The sequence below is a fragment of the Triticum urartu genome, chromosome 3A (genome assembly GCF_056163025.1).
Source record: "Triticum urartu cultivar PI428250 chromosome 3A, HENAU_Tu73, whole genome shotgun sequence".
NCBI classification, from domain to species: Eukaryota; Viridiplantae; Streptophyta; class Magnoliopsida; order Poales; family Poaceae; genus Triticum; species Triticum urartu.
The window spans coordinates 594653693-594672159 of NC_141875.1; the positions used below are offsets into that span (position 1 = coordinate 594653693).

At 44.1% G+C, this 18467-nt stretch overlaps 2 protein-coding genes across 8 annotated transcripts; both read right to left on the bottom strand.

The window, feature by feature from the left end:
• Positions 1-204: 204 nt before the first annotated feature.
• Positions 205-8101, bottom strand: LOC125545290 (uncharacterized). 7 transcript variants are annotated; one of them, XR_015598625.1, is made up of 6 exons: positions 7645-8101; positions 6456-7562; positions 5765-6141; positions 3868-5122; positions 1618-1767; positions 217-958 (listed from the first exon to the last, which is right to left on the bottom strand). XR_015598625.1 is itself a non-coding variant. In XM_087513489.1 (5 exons), exons 2-4 carry the CDS (start codon positions 7538-7540, stop codon positions 6136-6138), a joined length of 342 nt encoding a protein of 113 aa, XP_087369615.1. In that variant the 5' UTR covers positions 7541-7562; positions 7645-8092; the 3' UTR covers positions 2610-5122; positions 5765-6135. The 7 variants fall into 7 exon arrangements, 1 of the variants encoding a protein (XP_087369615.1); XR_015598624.1 differs by having other exon boundaries at positions 205-1767; XR_015598626.1 differs by lacking the exons at positions 217-958; positions 1618-1767 and adding an exon at positions 2610-3151.
• A 5744-nt stretch (positions 8102-13845) lies between these two features.
• Positions 13846-18213, bottom strand: LOC125545291 (uncharacterized). The gene is made up of 5 exons (XM_048709188.2): positions 17727-18213; positions 17372-17478; positions 14757-15587; positions 14510-14671; positions 13846-14420 (listed from the first exon to the last, which is right to left on the bottom strand). The coding sequence occupies exons 1-5, from the start codon at positions 17773-17775 to the stop codon at positions 14007-14009; spliced, it is 1563 nt and encodes a 520-aa protein (XP_048565145.2). The 5' UTR covers positions 17776-18213; the 3' UTR covers positions 13846-14006.
• Positions 18214-18467: the final 254 nt, after the last annotated feature.

Below are 18467 nucleotides of genomic sequence, written 5' to 3' on the forward strand. Positions count from 1 at the left end.
GCGTCGACGCGACACGGCGACTTGGTCAACGTCGGCAGGATGACGATATCACCTTGCCGAGGTGTTAGCGCGGCCCAATCTAAATAGATTGCCTGCACACACAAAATAATGCAACCAAATAATAATAATAATAATAATAATAATAATAATAATAATAATAATAATAAAACAAATACGACCCCCGCGCCGAAGTAAGATCGAGAGTGCGGGGACGTCGACGCGGGTCAGAGGTCATCGGCTAGAGCGAAAATCTGATTGTGAACTGCCAGCGCCAATAACCTGCGCGCAAAATTATACCTTTTGCCAGTACAAAGGTCTTCGGCAGTACTTATCTGCGCGAACAATTTTATTGGAAGGAAAAAAACTAATTGCTTGTACTGATTAAAGCAACCGTGCTATCATTTGGATAGTCTCTTGTGATTTGCGCGTCTTGCGCCTGCTGCGGCAGTGCAAAGGGCACTGTATGCTTTAATTGCAAGTGTGTTCGGAGGTCCTTGTCTTCACGTGAGTGCTGTGGCAATGCAAACAAAAACATATGCTGCCTCTATTACGTGGACAATGGCAGTCCTGGCACTTGCACGTGGGACATGCATAGGGGACAGATGGTTAGCCAAAAGCATAGACAGTCTCATGATTAAATAATAAAGAAAATAAAACTAGGATCGGATCATTTTCCAGCAAATCTGAATTCTTGTCGGCCCGCACACTGTTCAGCATAGGCAGGGTCTCCTCGCTGGATTACCATAGTTCGGATTTTTGGCAGGTCCCATGAATTGCTGTCCAGCCAGCGTACGAACCTGGCCCTGATCAGGTACCCTAGGGCATGTGTTCCCCAATGATGTGTTCGGCCGCCAGGCCTCCTGCCGCCGCTGCTTCTAGCACACGTTGGCATCTGGCGCTCGTATAGCTACGCATGTTTCTTGCCTTGATGGCCTATGCGCGCGGAGCCGAATCGAATCTGCAGAAAAAATGGCAATGAACAACAGAGATTTTTCTTTTGGCAAAAGAATTGATCTACGTACAACGAAATAAACTGAAACTACAACACCTGATTTGGCATTTGTTGAAGATCCATCGAACCGCAACGATCGCCTAGCAAACTCTCAATGAAAGCACCAATGTCGATGTCAAAATTGGCGGATCTTGTAGTAGGGGTCCTAAGCTAGGCGTCTTGAAGCGATGGTAATATGGACATGGGATTTTAACCAGGTTCAGGATCTCTTGATGGAGGTAAAACCCTATGTCCTGCTTTTAATTATATTCATGTCGATGTAGTACAGAGTACATATGTCTACCACGAGACTGATCTAATGAATATGAGATTGTCTATTAACTAGCCTGGCATGAATAAAAAGGAAATAAAAGAGATCATATAGATCTTATGGAGAGTAATGAGCTCACATATAAAAAGTGTGATGAATAGAAGTTATTGAGAGTTGACAAACATAGTTTTGGTCATCGTTGCAATTAATAGAAAGTAATAAAGAAAGAGAGGTCTTCACATATAAATATACTATCTTGGACATATTTTATGATTGTGAGCACTCATTAAAATATGACATGCTAAAGAGTTAACGTTGGACAAGGAAGACAGTGTAATGGGTTATGTTTTCTTACATCTGAAAATTATATTGCCATGGATCATCCAACATGATTGAGCTTGTCTTCCCCCCTCATGCTAGCCAAATTCTTTGCACAAGTAGAGATACTACTTGTGTTTCCAAACACCCTTAAACCAGTTTTGCCATGAGAGTCCACCATACCTACCTATGGATTGAGTAAGATCCTCCAAGTAAGTTGTCATCGGTGCAAGCAATAAAAAAAATGCTCTCTAGATATGTATGACTTATTAGTGTGGGAGAAAACAAGCTTTATACGATCGTGTGATATGGAAGAAGTAAAAGCGACGGACTGCATAATAAAGGTCCATATCACAAGTGGAAATATAAAGTGACGTTCTTTCGCATTAAGATTTTGTACATCCAACCATAAAAGCGCATGACAACCTCTGCTTCTCTCCGCGAAGGGCCTATCTTTTACATTTATCTCCTACCTTACATAAAAGTCTTGGTGTTCCTCACCCTTCCTTTTTACATTTTATCTTTTGGCAAGCACAACATGTTGGAAAGATCCTGGTATATATATGGCTAATTGGATGTGAGTTTTCATAAACTATTATTGTTGACATTACCCTTAAGGTAAAACGTTTGGAGGTAAAACTATAAGCCATTATCTTTCTCCGTGTCCGATTAAAACTCCATACCCATAAGTATTGCGTGAGTATTAGCAATTGTGAAAGACTATATGATAGTTGAGTATGTAGACTTGCTGAAAAGCTCTTATATTGACTCTTTCCTATGTTATGATAAATTGCAATTGCTCCAATGACTGAGATTATAGTTTGTTAGTTCTCAATGAAGTTTATGATTCATACTTAAAATTGTGATTGAATTGTTCCTCTAGCATAAGAGATCATATGACAAGAATTATATAAGTTGTTGTTCTAAGAATGACCATGATGCCCTCATGTCCGTATTTTATTTTTACTAGTACAAATGCCCGTGCGTTGCACCAGACGAAATATTAAGTATAAATTGCTCCATGTGCCATTATGCAGCATTTTTAATACATTTTTTGCAAATGTCAGAAATAAGGTCGATGTAACCTTTGAGTGTAGCAATTATGATCTTGATGCACCGCGATCTACAAGTGTTCGTGCAACATGACTGAAATTGCTATCTTTCCTCTAAAAGTAGTAGAAGTGAGGCAACTTGCAAAAAGTAAGGCTCGACAATGTTTTCATCTTTGGTGACGACCAACCCTGTTTGTGCTTCCTAGGTAGCCACACCAGGACCGAGAAGACTCCTTAGCGCTCGACCGCTCCAACGAGCGAAGCCAATCCAAGACAAGTCATCAGCCGACCAGAATTTCCATAAGGGCCCACCACGTGAGGCCTTTGTATGAAGGCTGGGAAGGCATGAGGAGTCGGCCCCATCTGAAATCAACACTAATCGCCCCCCCTGATTTTCAGAGGGGGCCGCGCCTAATTAATCCGCCCCTAACTAATCACGTATTTAAACCACTTTCCAAATCGAGCCTGTCCGAAAACGAGCGCTGCAACGCGCGCGCGCCAGATAGCCACCAGGACAGCCTGATACAAGCCTTTCCTCAATAAATAAATAAACAGCCCGATACAAATTATGGAATGCTCCTAGTAATTATGAATAATTTTTAACAGAGACACTGTCGATTGTCATCACTAACCACACAAAGCTGAGTGCCTGAGGCAAGCATAAAAGAACATCTCAAACAAGGTTAGATCAAAATGTCCGTTCATGCCCATGAAGCCACATCCCATAACAAAAGTTCATCCAAATAGAGCTCAACAAGAAAGGCACATATAATGGCAAACATGGGCACATGAAACGGAAGTACATGACTCTAGAATCTATCAAAGAAAAGAAAATACAGCCCTGATGGGGAAACCAGTTCATACAATTGCACTATAAAAAATTATTGAAGAAAAACCAGAAGGTCATCTATAGCCTCTAGCAAACTTTTGAAGATAATTAAATCAGACTAAAGAGTTATCGCTTAGATTATCCAAATTGGAGATAAAAGATGTAGTACACAGTAAGGAAATTTTGTGGTGTGTGAGATTAAGCATGCCTAACTTTAAATTAAAATTAGAATTCATGCATGCCAAATAGCATCTCTGTGCAACATGCGCGTACATACACATAATATTATAATATAGCTCAACAAAAGATACAGCTTTTGCAGACATAAATTAGGACATGCAAACACGGGTTGTTAGTATAACATAGCTGCATTTGACAAAATTAGAAAACTCATATCTACACTGACCTGTAATATTATCGGTTTCGTGAACGTCAGTGGTGCTCTTGACCATGTATTGGATGCACTTTGGACCATTTGGTGTTATGAAACTATCGCATTTATTTCACATAGACATGGAAGATAACCGTAGTCCTCAATTTGCTCACTGAGTTAAGTACGATATGAATGGTATCCAAAGGAGTAGGCGACCTATCAGCTGCAGCAATACCTTCAGTTTCTTAGACATTTCTTTCTCCTTTCTGTTCAAGCGAAAATAGGATAAAGCTGCTTTAAAACACACTAAACAGTGGATGTGTTACAGCAGAAAGTGCAAGACATTCTAAGCCTCGAGTACCATTTTTTTGCTAAGTTCTCTAACATTTTCTCTCTGTTGCTTATGCAAATACAAGCAGTTAATTTGCTTCTGAACTTGGCCAGCAGAAAGTGCCCACATATGCATCTCCTCGGCCAGCAGTCCAGCTTGGTGCTTCTTTGTTTCTAAGATAAGTTGGTACTGTAACAATAGGAATCAGCCTATAATATTTTTCTTCTCACAAAAATCACTATTAATGTAAATGCTACTTGGGCCCAAAAAGCATATTGCTTTACCTCAACAACTACTTGTGTATGTGAGTAAATAGATCAAGAAATTACTTTCTAGATTAGTTAGTTCCAGCAGCTCCTTCCTGCTATTATCCAAAATGTACTTGTAATCACAATCTTCCTTTTATTCCGCCATAGCAGCATCCTACCATCGGGCAACTAAACTGTCTCTCATATTATGGGTTTCAATGACTATGCTTCCTAGAGGAAGTGGAGCCAGAATTATTAGCGATGTCGTGCCTTTAGGACAGACGTTGCGTGGCTCCGGGCAGCTTGCGGCAGCGTGCAACAACTTATAATATGACTAATGCACACGAACGGAAAACTGAAACAATTTGAATAAGTAAACAGTAGGCAAGACCAGAAGATCGGAATCTAGTTTCATGTAAAAAAATATTAGTTCGGTATATAAAACATGGCAAAAGTGGAAACCATGTAGCTCCTAACCACTTACCGTGGATTATTGAATGGGCTGGAGAATATCAAACATGGATACGACTGAGTGGGTACAGTAGCGACAGATGATGAACTCAAACGGCGGTGAGTAGAAAAGCCTTGCCACCAGTCCGCTGCTTCCTTCACCTGGCAACCTCACCGATGGTGGCGTTCTCCTGATTTGCTTCAAACTGACATCAATACGCCTCCTCCACCGTTGCATCAGCCATCATCCATTACACGCCTATGGGAAATAAAATAGATGCTCAATCTCAGAGGACGAGCACTGATTTACTCATTGACACAAAACTGACTAAAAGATCAGTCCTAGCTTTTTTGTTCATTTACGGCCTGAAGTGTAGCATCTGTGAATATTTCAAACTTGAATTAAATCGGGAGAAACAGAACTTATTTGCCAAGCTCGTGGTCATTTTGTTTGCCACAGTTTTTGTAGCAGCCACCTTTTACCTGGGGTTACTCAACCAAGCATGCCCTTTTTTGAGTATTTAATATAATGCAAAACACGAATTATATGTAACTGGACCAGGTATACTATTTTAACAGGAACTAAGCCTTGAATCAAACAAGGAGCAATCAGACTTGAAGCACTACAACACGAATCCGTTGTTAAATTTAAAGTATCAACTTTCAGGCTTGAAGCACTACCGACTTTTGCTGAAAGATGTCATTATGTCAGTTTATGCTTGGCCACAATCACAAGACAATAACGCTCAGATACTGCCTAAGAAAATATTTGTACTTTCTTGTATCCATAACAATGACGATTACTGTATGATGCTAGATTGGGTTAGTGTTCTTCTGATGCAATAAACTGAATGTAGATTTGCAAAGGCTAAATAAAGGACGGAAGATATGAGAAACTTACCAGCTTGGTGGCGTTCTTGAGGAGCTCAAGCATGGCATGCATGGTGATGGGAACCCTGATGGCCACACCATCTTGATACTCCAAGAATCTAGGGATTAGGCGGCGAATAGTTCATAACTCTGTTCAAACTTCAAAAATCACGAAGGGTTGCGCCATTTCGCTGCTCAAAAAAAAAATTCATGCTAGTCTCTATCCCTTGCCAAGTCCAATTACAAAATATCTTTAATCTACCACTGCCCGACACGTACACGGCACAAACACATAGACTTTCGGTCACCATATCCTCTCTCTTTCTAATAGTCATCAAAATTTAGGAACACGTCTGTTGACGCTGCACTTAATTGTTTGAACATCGTTCTCTCTACATCCTCCTAAACCTGAAATATGCAGATGTTAGAAAGTTTCTAATTTGTGTGTATATATATATATATACACACACATATATATATGATGATGATGATATTAAGAAAAGGATAAAATAGTATCAAGAACAGTTTCATATGTTTGGCCATGAGCCATTACAAACTTTGATAGACCTATCTCTGCATATCGCAAACTATCACAAATGAAAAGTTATTTTTTGTTTAGCTGATCCATGGAACAACTTCTCTGTATACTAAACATTCTCACAGATAACCAAAAATGAAAATGCGTATCAAGAAAGAATATGTGTGTTTGACAAAGTAATTACCAGTCTCTGAACCATACGGCTAAAAACTGACAGGAACATGGTCATGAACTCCTCCCCAACGATCTCCCTGAAACCAAACACTCCCTGACCTATGGTCCTCCTCTTGCTCACCTGCCTGCCAATCAAGAAAACATAGGACCTTCACATCAGCTCAGGATCGCATATAAAGAAGTGATCAGCCATTGACTTGCGCATGTCTACCAAGAACAAAGAAGAAAATATAATAAACTGAAGGTCCAACGGTTAGGCTATTTTCCATTATAGCACAGATAAGCAAGTATACTTGGGAGCAAGAAATCCAGCAGCTTATAGTCAATACAGTAGCAACATCTAGCAGTTTGTAATATCTCCCTGAACATCATCTACCACGGTTGTTGTTCTCGTCTAGCATGGCGGCTCTCCCCTTCGCTCGGCCATGGCTTCAGAAGCTCCCAGCGCTTGTCTACGGCGTCGGCCATCTCCACCACCACAGCGCCCCTCCCCGCTCTCCGAGCACGCCGCCACACACGTCCAACGCTTGTTCCTCCGGCGAACTCTGCGCTTCTTCCTCCGGCGAACTCGGCGGCGACATGGATGTTTCGACGAAGATTGCAATTTCGACGGGATTTGATTTGATGTGATGGAGCTTCTGGTCCGAGGACCCTTCCTTCTTATAGTAGGCAACTCAAATCCGGCTCGGGAAATCCATTGATTGGTGTTGGAGAAGAACACGTATTTGCTGTTGGAGAAGAACACGGAGTCCAATCACGACACGGGAGCAGCAACTCTGCCGCCGCTGGCAGCTTGCGACGCCCTGGGCACCAACTTGCAGCAGGTGGTGGAGGTTGAGGGAGGCGGCGACCACACGCAGGAGGCGGAGCTCACCGTGGGGGCAGGCGAGAGCGTGCAGCTGCACGGGGATGAGGACGGGAGGGGCTTGGCAGTCCAGCGCGAAGCAGAGGGGGCGAGCGGTCGAGGCAGAGGCGTCGTCCTCTGCCCGAACTGCTGCTGCTCGATGCAGAGAGCTGCGGGCGGGCGTCTGGAGTTGCAGGGAAGCGCGCACAGGAGGGATGGATGGGTTCATGGCGGAGGCGTCGGGGCTCCATGGAGGGCAGTGGCAGCTGCTTACTGAAGAAAGGAAGGAGAGAGAGATTCAGAGAGGGAACATGGGAAGGAAGCAGAGAGAGACTGCGGGATAGGGGCTTCCTACCGGCGTCATGGAGGAACTCCGGTGAGGCTCGACGTGCTGCGGGTTGGACGGGAGGACAGCAGCCGCGTCGCCGTCGCACTCGCACCAAGGCTAGGTTCGCGCGCTGCGTCAAGCTCCGCCTCCCCCAGCGTGCAGCCGCTCGCGGGCGCACGCGAAACCACAACGGCCATGGCTGATGGCCTTCAGGTCGCCGCGGAGCTTCTCCTGTCGCCTCCTGTCGCCGCTCGTCGGAGCCCCAAGCACCGCCGCCGTGGAGTGTCCCCCTCCTCGGCGACGCTCGATCCGGTGAACCCGGAGCTCTCCTCGCCGCCGGCGGCGCGGCACTGGTCGCCGTCGCGGCTGTCTTCCTCCTCCCTGGCCCCGCCTCCCGCCTCCCGTGTACGCGCACTCCTCCCACTCTCTCCCCCCACGCGTCAGCATCTTTCGCCCCCTTCGCCTTATCCATCCTTGTGCGGCGCGGGTGGAAAATAAGACGGCGTGGATGAATCGTTTCACTTATCCATGGACTGCAGGTGAAATACTAAAAAGCACAGGGATCTTTATGCAAAAAGGGTCTTTTTTTTAAACCGAAGCGTTTTCCCAGATTCACTAAAGAAAGGAATGTGGGTTCTATTTTCGAAGGAAATCGTTTATTTTCATCCGGCTGATAACAGCGACGAGTGTCCCGCGTGGCATGGACCTCACAACCTTATCCTCTCCGCGTGTCCCTCGGCTCCCTCATCTCCTATCTCTGCAGAAGCAAATCCCTATCTCTTTCTCCGGACGCAGGATAAGCAAGCCGCCACCGGTCACTGGCCCGTCGTCGCGGCAGCTACCGCTGCATGAGCCAACCCAACCTGCTGCTGCAGGCACCACCAGCTGCCATCACCGCTCCACCTGCTTCTTCTCTTTTTTCTAGACGCGACCAGTCCAACCACAGCAGCGCTACGACCCCACGATCTCGCCGTCGACCAGTGACGCTGCAACGCGAATCGGCGAGGAGCTGCAGTGTAGCAAGCGACATGTGACCCGTGGAGCCGGAGCCATCGGCTGCCTTGGACCAGGCCGGGCTGCAATGGAGCTTCGCCGGAGCCGTCGGCGCTGCGGTGGAGCTCCGGCAGGGCTGCAATGGAGCTCGACCGGAGTTGCAATGGAGCTTCACTGGAGCCGTCGGCGCTGCCTTGGACCATGCCGGGCTGCAATGGAGCTCCGCCGGAGTTGCAATGGAGCTTCGCCGGAGCCGTCGGCGCTGCCTTGGAACACGCGCGGGCTGTAGTGGAGCTTCGCCGGAGTTGCAATAGAGTTTTGCCGGAGCCGTCAGCGCTGCGGTGGAGCTCAGGCAGGGTTGCAATGCAGCTTCGCCGGAGCCGTCAGAGCTGCGTTGGAGCTCCGCCGGGGCTGCATTGGAGTTTGGCCGGAGTTGCAATGGAGCTTCGCCGGCGCGTCGGTGCTGCGTCGGAGCTCTGCTGGGGCCGCAATGGAGCTCACCGGAATCAATTTGTGGTGCTGCGTTGGAGCTGCGCTGGGACTGCAAGTCTGCAATGGGGCTGCGTTGACTCACTGCTACCGTGGCGTCGCTGTAATTCAACGGCCACCAGTGCACCGATCGAACGGCTAAATAGGCGAATGATTTCTCTAAGAAATCATCCGGCTTATTTGTAGCAGCCCCCATTTTCGAAAAGCAAAGGAACTCAATCCGTGCTTTATTATTAGGAAAAGATTGACACCTTTATCTTTAAACATGTGGACATATTTTTTGATTTCGGCTTTCGCTTAAGGACAAGCGAGGTCTAAGCTTGGGGGAGTTGATACGTCCATTTTGCATCATGCTTTTATATCGATATTTATTGCATTATGGGCTGTTATTACACATTATGTCACAATACGTATGCCTATTCTCTCTTATTTTACAAGGTTTACATAAAGAGGGAGAATGCCGGCAGCTGGGATTCTGGGCTGGAAAAAGGAGCAAATATTAGAGACCTATTCTGCACAGCTTCAAAAGTCCTGAAACTTCACGGAAGTCATTTTCAGAATATATAAAAAATACTGAGCGCAAGAAGTTCCGGAGGGGGGCCACACCCTGCCCACGAGGGTGGGGGCGCCCCCACCCCCTGGGTGCGCCCCCTGGTGGCCCTCCGATGCCCATCTTCTGCTATATGGAGTCTTTCAATGAGGAAAAAAAAAATCATAAACCAGCTTTCGGGATGAGACTCCGCCGCCACGAGGCGGAACCTTGGCGGAATCAATCTAGTGCTCCGGCGGAGCTGTTCTGCCGGGGAAACTTCCCTTTGGGAGGGGGAAATCATCGCCATCGTCATCACCAACAATCCTCTCATCGGGAGGGGGTCAATCTCCATCAACATCTTCACCAGCACCATCTCCTCTCAAACCCTAGTTCATCTCTTGTATCCAATTCTTGTCTCTAAGTCCGGGATTGGTACCTGTAGGTTGCTAGTAGTGTTGATTACTTCTTGTAGTTGATGCTAGTTGGTTTATTTGGTGAAAGATCATATGTTCAGATCCTATATGCATATTAATACTCCTTTGATTATGAACATGAATATGCTTTGTGAGTAGTTACGTTTGTTCCTGAGGACATGGGGGAAGTCTTGCTATTGGTAGTCATGTGAATTTGGTATTCGTTCGATATTTTGATGAGATGTATGTTGTCTCTCCTCTAGTGGTATTATATGAACGTCGACTACATGACACTACACCATTATTTAGGCCTAGAGAAAGGCATTGGGAAGTAATAAGTAGATGATGGGTTGCTAGAGTGACAGAAGCTTAAACCCTAGTTTATGCGTTGCTTCGTAAGGGGCTGATTTGGATCCATATGTTTCATGCTATGGTTAGATTTACTTTAATACTTTTGTTGTAGTTGCGGATGCTTGCAATAGAGGTTAATCATAAGTGGGATGCTTGTCCAAGTAAGGGCAGTACCCAAGTACCGGTCCACCCACATACCAAATTATGAAAGTACCGAACGCGAATCATATGAAAGTGATGAAAACTAGCTTGACGATAATTCCATGTGTCCTCGGGAGCGCTTTTCTCTATATAAGAATTTGTCCAGGCTTGTCCTTTGATACAAAAAGGATTGGGCCACCTTGCTGCACTTTATTTACTTTTGTTACTTGTTTCTCGTTACAAATTATCTTATCACAAAACTATTTGTCACCTATAATTTCAGTGCTTACAGAGAATACCTTACTGAACCGCTTATCATTTCCTTCTACTCCTCGTTGGGTTCGACACTCTTACTTATTGAAAGGACTACGATAGATCCCCTATACTTATGGGTCATCAGGGTTCATCCCCCCGACACATGGGGAGTTATTCAAGGCCAGTATGCTGATTCAATGAGGAACATTTCCAGGCATTAAGGGTAGATTTCAAGTACCATAAAGAATGCCAGGAAATTAGTGAAATGTTCAACACATTTCTGCCTCAAATCCATGTACTCAAAGATCTAAACTATGCGTTCAGAAGATTTGCAACACATTGCAAATAACCTGCCAGATTCATTTACTGACTATAAAGGTGTCACACAATTCTACAATCCTGTAAAAGTATGCCTGAAAGAGTGGAGGTACCAACAAAATCCACTCCACTCCCCGTTCAAAGCAACAGGGGGATATGTATGGCAGAAGTACATCAGGATCCGGCTTCTCCAAGTAAGGATATCAAGGCCTGTGAATCAGTAAATGCAAGTCAACTTCACGTTGACAGACACCAAATGGGTAGTATACACCCAGTGGACGGGAAACCTCCACCAACTCAGATCATAGTGCACACAATGACCGGGACATCGGAATACCCGACTCAATCGCATTGGGAAATCGCGAGCAGTGACTATGGGTAACTATATTTCCATCAACTATATATTTATATATAGATTCTGGAGAATCATATAACCGGAAGTCTACAATTATCGACATACATTTCTCAACTAGATTGCAAAAACCTTTCAAATGATTCAGATCCAAAGACCATGGCCATGGCAAAGTGTGAACAACACTCGGGCTGAACTCAAGCAAAGGGTATAATCTAGGTAGAAATGATCTTGCTCAATAATGGGAAGGTGTTCATAAGCAATACCTACACCAGTTTTCTTCTGGAAACAGAATTGAGAACAATGAGGTGGTGAAACAAAGAGCAAGTATTGTAGCACAAGGGTTCACGCAGATACCCAACTATTCTCCAGAGGTGGGATCTCATTCAGATAACTTATATAATTGGCAGTTCAAAATCATCTATCTCTGCAGTTGATAGACGTAGTGATTACATACCCATGTAGATCATTAGATTCAGATATAGATGGTTCCCGGCAGAACCTCAATTCTGAATCGAAGTATAAAATGCAACATACATTGTGTAAAATCAATAAGTCACCATATGACTTATTATTATTGTCAGTACATTTGGTACAACCGACGTAGTGAGTTCCTTATACATAAGGATTACTCCTACAATGATGGTTATCCATGTTTGTGTGTCTGCAATGACGACACATGTAATCATCTAAAATGACGGAGTTTAAAATGAAGGATTTGGGTAAACCAAAATACCGCTCGTTACTACAACTTGAGCACCTTCATTCATACATTATGGTATACTACGTTGTCTATATCCAAAATATATTGGAGAAATTCATTGTGGACAAATCTTATCCATCCATAACTCTCATGGTAGTTCATTCTCTAGACGTAGAGAAAGATTTATTTAGACCAAGAGATGATGGAAATGAGATATTGGGACTCGGTGTTCCATAATGCCATTGGATCCACCAAACACAATTGGTTGGGACTCAAGAATATCTATCGATATCTCCAAAGGCATCAAACATCTTGTCCTGGTTTTTCAAAGTTCCATAGAAATCTGAACACCAATAGCATTGGATACATTGATCAGATCTCCGCTATGTCAGATCATAGAGAAGCTTAGTGTTCCTACTAGGTGTGGTAGCCCTATCATGAATAGTCTTCAAAACAGACCTCGTGGCTACATCCACCAACCATTATCTCAAAGATAATGTTATTTGTGTTGCCCGGATGTAAACAGTTTACGTAACAAGCAATATCACTACATTGCTCATCTTGCAAGTCAAATCATACAACAAACTTATACGTTTGTTCTCAAAGCCTCTACCAACTTCAACATGCAGAAAATGTTTCTGGAATTGGTATTCGATGACTTTGAGATATGCAAGAATCAGGGGGAGTATCTTCCTGAATTACTCATGTTCAATGCATCATATTATACTCTTTTTTCCTTTACGAGTTTACTTCATAGGTTCTCATCAAGGTTTTTAATGAGGTAATATCAACACAAGATCATATGTCATACTTTCTGTTTTCCCCACCGGGTTTTTTAGGAAAGTATATACGACATATTTATTGTCCTCTAAATTCTATGAATATACTTCATATTGAGTTAACGGAGGCAATAATCATTATATGTTGGATCATTTTCTCCTTATTTTCCCACTGGGTTTGAAGGAGTTTTATCAGCATAGCCTGTACTACTCCTCACATTTTTCCCACATGGTTTTTGAAGGAGACTTAACCAAAGATGATGGATCCTTATGCAGTCAAGCGGTAATTAGGAGGAGTGTTAAGAATAATAACCCATGCCGTTATTAGGGGATAATCCCCGCTCTTTTCCACTCGTGCGGTTCCGCAATACTAGCAACCGTCATGTCGGTTACAGCCTGGAGAGACGCCTCCAGCGAACCGTCGCCTCCCTTGGAGGCAACCGTTCCATTGTATATAAGCTTCAATCATCAATAAAGAATACACAGTTGATTCATTTTGTTGTCTCTCTCGAATGTCTCTTGATTACACATCAACACTGAGTTTGGTGATTTCAGCGCTAAATTTATTCACCTTGACTAGTCAATCCGGCAACAAACAGAGAGGGAAAAGAAGAGGACGGTGACCAAGTACAGTGCTATGTACTTTTATTATTGCCATACACACCATCATCGTTTCAACAATACTTCGAAAAACTGGTGTTATCATTGCTTCCAAACAGGTACTCCCTCTGATCCAAATAAGTGTGGCAATTTTCAATTCAGGTTAGTTCAACCTTAGTCCCAAATTACGACACTTATTATGTATCATATAGTTTTTCAAGATACTTTGGTATTCTTGGAATACTTAAGAATACTTTGGAACCAAACAGACCAAAATGTATTTGCATAGCTAGCCTTAGCTCTAATCAAGGTGGAGTAACAATCAACTTGCAGTGTTAAAAGACGCCAATAAGGTGCATAGCATAGAAAAATTCTGACAACACATTCGGCGTTGCATATACTAGCTATAACACTAAACAATGACAATGACATCTACAACATTGCAAATCTAAACATTGGATAATTACGGTAGCATCACATTCATAGCTTGGCACCGGCTACAGGGCCCCCCAACATTTAACTTGACTGCAGGGGGAACTCTCTCCAGGATGTATCTTTTGATGGCACCAACTGCTTTATGTGCTTCCAAGATCATAGCTCGGCTTCTGATCCAGCATTTACCGGATTTTGAGGGACCACACCTAACAGAATCACTAATCGCCCCCGTACCGGCACCAAATATACAGTCCAGTGTGAGGCTCTCAAGTGATGTTGCATTCTTGAGAATATCACATGTTAGCTCCACCATGCTCTTTGCAGAGCAAAAGCCAATGATCTGCACCTTCTTGAGCCTCTCATGCTCGTGTTGAAGAATCTGCCTCAAAAATAAGGAGGGATCTCCAAAAACCGACTCATGCTGCATATCACTCTGATCTACCTGCATAGCATCAAATATTATTGCCAATCAAATTAAATGTCTCCGCAGCAGATACTTAGACACATTTGAAGCGTGAACAGTAAACTCACACTTAAGGTGAAACTCTCCAGGACAGGACAAGCATCCAGAAACGAAGCCAAGGATAAATAATCATAGGTCGGGGTAACAGCATCATCATCATCCTCACCAAGGTGAATATTCAAGTGCTTTATGTCAAGGAATTTATCAGCTACCATTGGGGTATTAACCGTCTGCACAAAGATATCTCGAATTAATCACATTCCTTCTTACAATTCATAAACACTGGAATATAATAATTGAAGCTTCAGAGTATACCTCAGAAGACGAGTATATAGCAGGAGTCTGAAGATGTGGCGCAATAGAAGGTAGCTTAGTGATAGCATAACTTACAGCATTGGGCTTATATGAATACCCCACCTTCAAGTGTTTGACCTTTGATGATTCTCTAAGCACGAGTTGTACTGGTTCACCAAAGAAGTCTAAAGTGGTGAGGTTTGGAGCTGTGCTCTCTATCACTCGCAGCATATTGCACTCTGACAGAGTCAAACAACTAAGCCGCTGCAGCCAGAATGGTATCGTCAAGCAGATTAGCTCCATGCAACACCAGACTTGCAACTCCTCCAAAGCAAAACAATTGGAAATAAGATGCCCCAACTCATCCCCCGTGATACAAACTCCATAGAGACGCAGCTTTGTCAGGCTTCTCAAGCAATCAAATCCAACCATGGGATGGAAGGCACAATTGGTGAGGTCAAGATAACAAATTGAGTTTCCACGCCCATCAAGTAAAATTGAGCACGGGAAGTTGTACTCTTCCCTATATCGCCAAGGCAGAAAAAGGGTGATTTTTTCAATCCCTGGCGTGACAGCTTTCTGGAGCCAACTATTTAAATGACATGTGTTGACATTGTTACAATCATCAAATACAAACTCAAGTATCTTCACACCGGTGTCTGAGTGATTTTTCAGAATTTGATTAACTCTGCTAGTGAAATCCCTTGCTTCCGTCTGTTTCAAGCCTAGTGTTTCCTCAGTGAAGATAAGCTTGGGGTGGCATCTCCAAGAACGTAGAAATGTGCGAGAGACACAGGCAGAGTGGGCAGAATCACACAATGGCATTAGGGAATGTACAAGGCACCAGATATCCTGCACAGGCATGGAAAAATAGTTGATCACTGGGATTGTAAAGGCAAACATTTTTTTTACAAAAAATTAAGGAACCCAGTCAAGGAATGGTGCTTTGTGCGATAGCTTGGAACAAATAAACCCAGTAGCAAAAAGACAGAAATAACGTTGACATGCAAAGCAATCATAAATATATTTCTCTCAAACACGCAGGAGGGCTGTGTAACACTTCATTAAGAAAGAAATATGTAGAAGGCTGAAGATAGAAACTTCCTCAACCCAAACACACCTCTAAGGAACAAGCTAAGAACTCACACCACAGGAAACAAAACTACCAAACTAAGACAAAGGACGAGCCTAATTGTCCAAGGTAAGCGGCCCACATAAAAGCTGCCGAAGTGCCAAATGTCTGGCTGAACACTAGAGGGTGCATTCACTAGCAACTGTCAGCAACCCATGAAAACATTTTGCCTAGCGTCACTGCAAACGCAATTGTTCCGATGCTTCCATATGTCCCACGCTACCAAGATAATGAGGCAGTTAAGCCCTTTTCGGAATTCTTTGGGAACTTGATTGAGAACTTGGCACCACCAGCTTGAGAACCAGCCAGTGGTGGGTTGTGGAGCAACAGCAATTAGGCCTAGTCTTTGCAAAATACAAGACCAGACCTGCAGGGCAAAGGCACACCGCACAAGGATGTGCTGAGTTGACTCCTCAACTCGGTCACACAAGGGGGAGAACATATCAGGTGCACCGAGCCAATTTATGCACCCAATGCACCGGTGAATTTAGGACCCTTAGATGAAAAAATAATGGGCCAGATTTTGGTCAAAAGAAGGACTATACCTCTTTTGCAGAGACAACCTTGCACTTTCTACAAACTAACCCGCACTCCACAGCACACACTTCCCATCAAAAAATCTGTGTGTTTATTTTTCTGGCCCAAACATAAAATGGTTCATATATTTTGAACCGAACGATCGATTTAAGATCCGTTTTGACTATCATTTTTGTCTTGACAAGATATTCGAAATAAGGTTGATGTTCAATATGTATCCAAAAATTAGTAGTTGCTGGTTTTTTGAAGCTTGACTCGGAACTTGTGAGAAAGATGCAAAACATGTATATGTTGCAGTCAAGTTGAGTTAAAAATTTCAAAAAGTAAAAAAATTATACTCAATATTGATCTTGATTCGAAGATCTCGTCAAAACAAAGATGGCTGTCAAAACGGATCAGAAATCGGACATTTAGTTTAAACTATATGGCACCTTTTTGTTTGAAGTAAACAAATTAAACGCGTAGATTTATTTATAGGAAAGGGAGATGTGTAGTGTGGGTTGATTTTGATAAATAGGAATATTCTGCAATGTTCCAACAATCCAACTACCAGCCTGATCGTATCCTTAAGTTTTTTATCCAATGGCTCATATAGCATGGGTGCATTCGGTGCATGAGTTGGCTCGGTGCACCTGATATGTTCTCACACAAGGGGAAAGCAGCCGGTTGTAGCAACCTCCTTTTGGCCAGGCCGTCCGCCATCCAACATCGATTATTGATGGCAAGCCAAATGAATAGCTTACAGCGCAAATGAGCCCAGGTAATCTGATAGTACCAAAAAGAAAGCCTCATAGGCTGATTTGCAAGAGTACAAGCCAGACCACGTAAATCACCTCAGTAATAAGCAACTGAGAGGTTAATTTCACTGTCAAAGCAACAAAGAAGATAATACTAGAAGATATGTTCACGATTTTATGCGGACAGCACAGGTCAACCAATTTTCCATTATCAATGTTTTATGCCATACCTCAGGTAGATCCGGCCCTGAAGATGTCGGCGTATCACCACCCTGTGACTGATCATCTTGTTGGCAGAGTGAGTCCTTTTTATCTGGCACTGAAGTAACCAATTCATCTGCAGCACATAATACACGGCAGTGAGTGATACAGATGTTAACAGAAGGAAACAACCAACTCGAGCATACAAACACACACGCACAGGCACAACAATTCTGGTTCTCCCTTTTACCCAGTTTTCTGCAAGATAACTAACACGCACTCGCTTAAATTCAAGAAAAAACATAAATGTTTTTGCAAAAAATGATGGAGGAGCTCATCAGACAGTGGGATGAAGATCCTTCTCCAACCATTTGTTTCTCCTACCTCCAACTCCAAGGCTTATCTTGGATCGTGTATCAACTAAACAAGGCATTGGCTCCCCTGCTATCTCTGCGTCCACTTGTCAAATCTTGAGTGGGCCGCCTTTGATTCGGCCGGGGGTTGAGACCTGACGGCGAGGGTGAGGAGGGCAGCGAGGGGTGTGGAAGCGAGAGCACCGGCTCCACGCACGGGAACGCGGGGTAGACGACAGGGCCAACGGGCAGGCGGACGACCCCCTTGGAGGCGGCGCGGCTCGTGTGCGCGCGACGGGGTAAGAGGAGGGACGGAGGGGATGCGGGCGTGCGCGACGGCGACAGACGACTGGCGAGGCCACGAGCGCTACCGTGAGGCCCGCAGGGAGCAAATCGTCAGCGTCGGCCTCGTCGGCGTGGAGATCCCGGAGCTGTACGAGGAGAGGGGCGCGAGCGGCCTGTCCCACATTGAAGTGGTTAGCAGGAAACACCTCGGGCCAGTTCTTTTGGCCTGTCCCCCCTCCTCAGCTTCTTATAGAATCACCACTTCATGTATTTTTTACAATCCTAATTAATTAGACCTTAACTAGATAGAATTATAAAAAAAATAAAGTAACGATTCTGGGAGAAGCTGGGAAGGGGGGCGATTCCGGGAGAATCGCCAAAAAGAAATGGCTCCTCGTCTTGTGTAATTTTTGTGCCAAAACCGCTGATCGGCGAATTTGGCCCTGTTAAGTGTTTATGACAGATGGAGCCCGTTTTCTGCCTACGT

What these genes read in the sequence shown, in the direction of transcription:
- LOC125545290 (XM_087513489.1), bottom strand. Translation starts at nt 7,540, where the DNA reads ATGGAGCCCCGACGCCTCCGCCATGAACCCATCCATCCCTCCTGTGCG. An exon ending in CGCTCTCGCCTGCCCCCACG is followed by an intron (nt 6,571 to 7,319) that starts GTGAGCTCCGCC and finishes CTTGATTGGCAG; the next exon opens with GCAGGTGAGCAAGAGGAGGA.
- LOC125545291 (XM_048709188.2), bottom strand. Translation starts at nt 17,775, where the DNA reads ATGCCTTGTTTAGTTGATACACGATCCAAGATAAGCCTTGGAGTTGGA. An exon ending in GATAAGCCTTGGAGTTGGAG is followed by an intron (nt 17,479 to 17,726) that starts GTAGGAGAAACA and finishes TATGTGCTGCAG; the next exon opens with ATGAATTGGTTACTTCAGTG. An exon ending in CAGGGCCGGATCTACCTGAG is followed by an intron (nt 15,588 to 17,371) that starts GTATGGCATAAA and finishes ATGCCTGTGCAG; the next exon opens with GATATCTGGTGCCTTGTACA.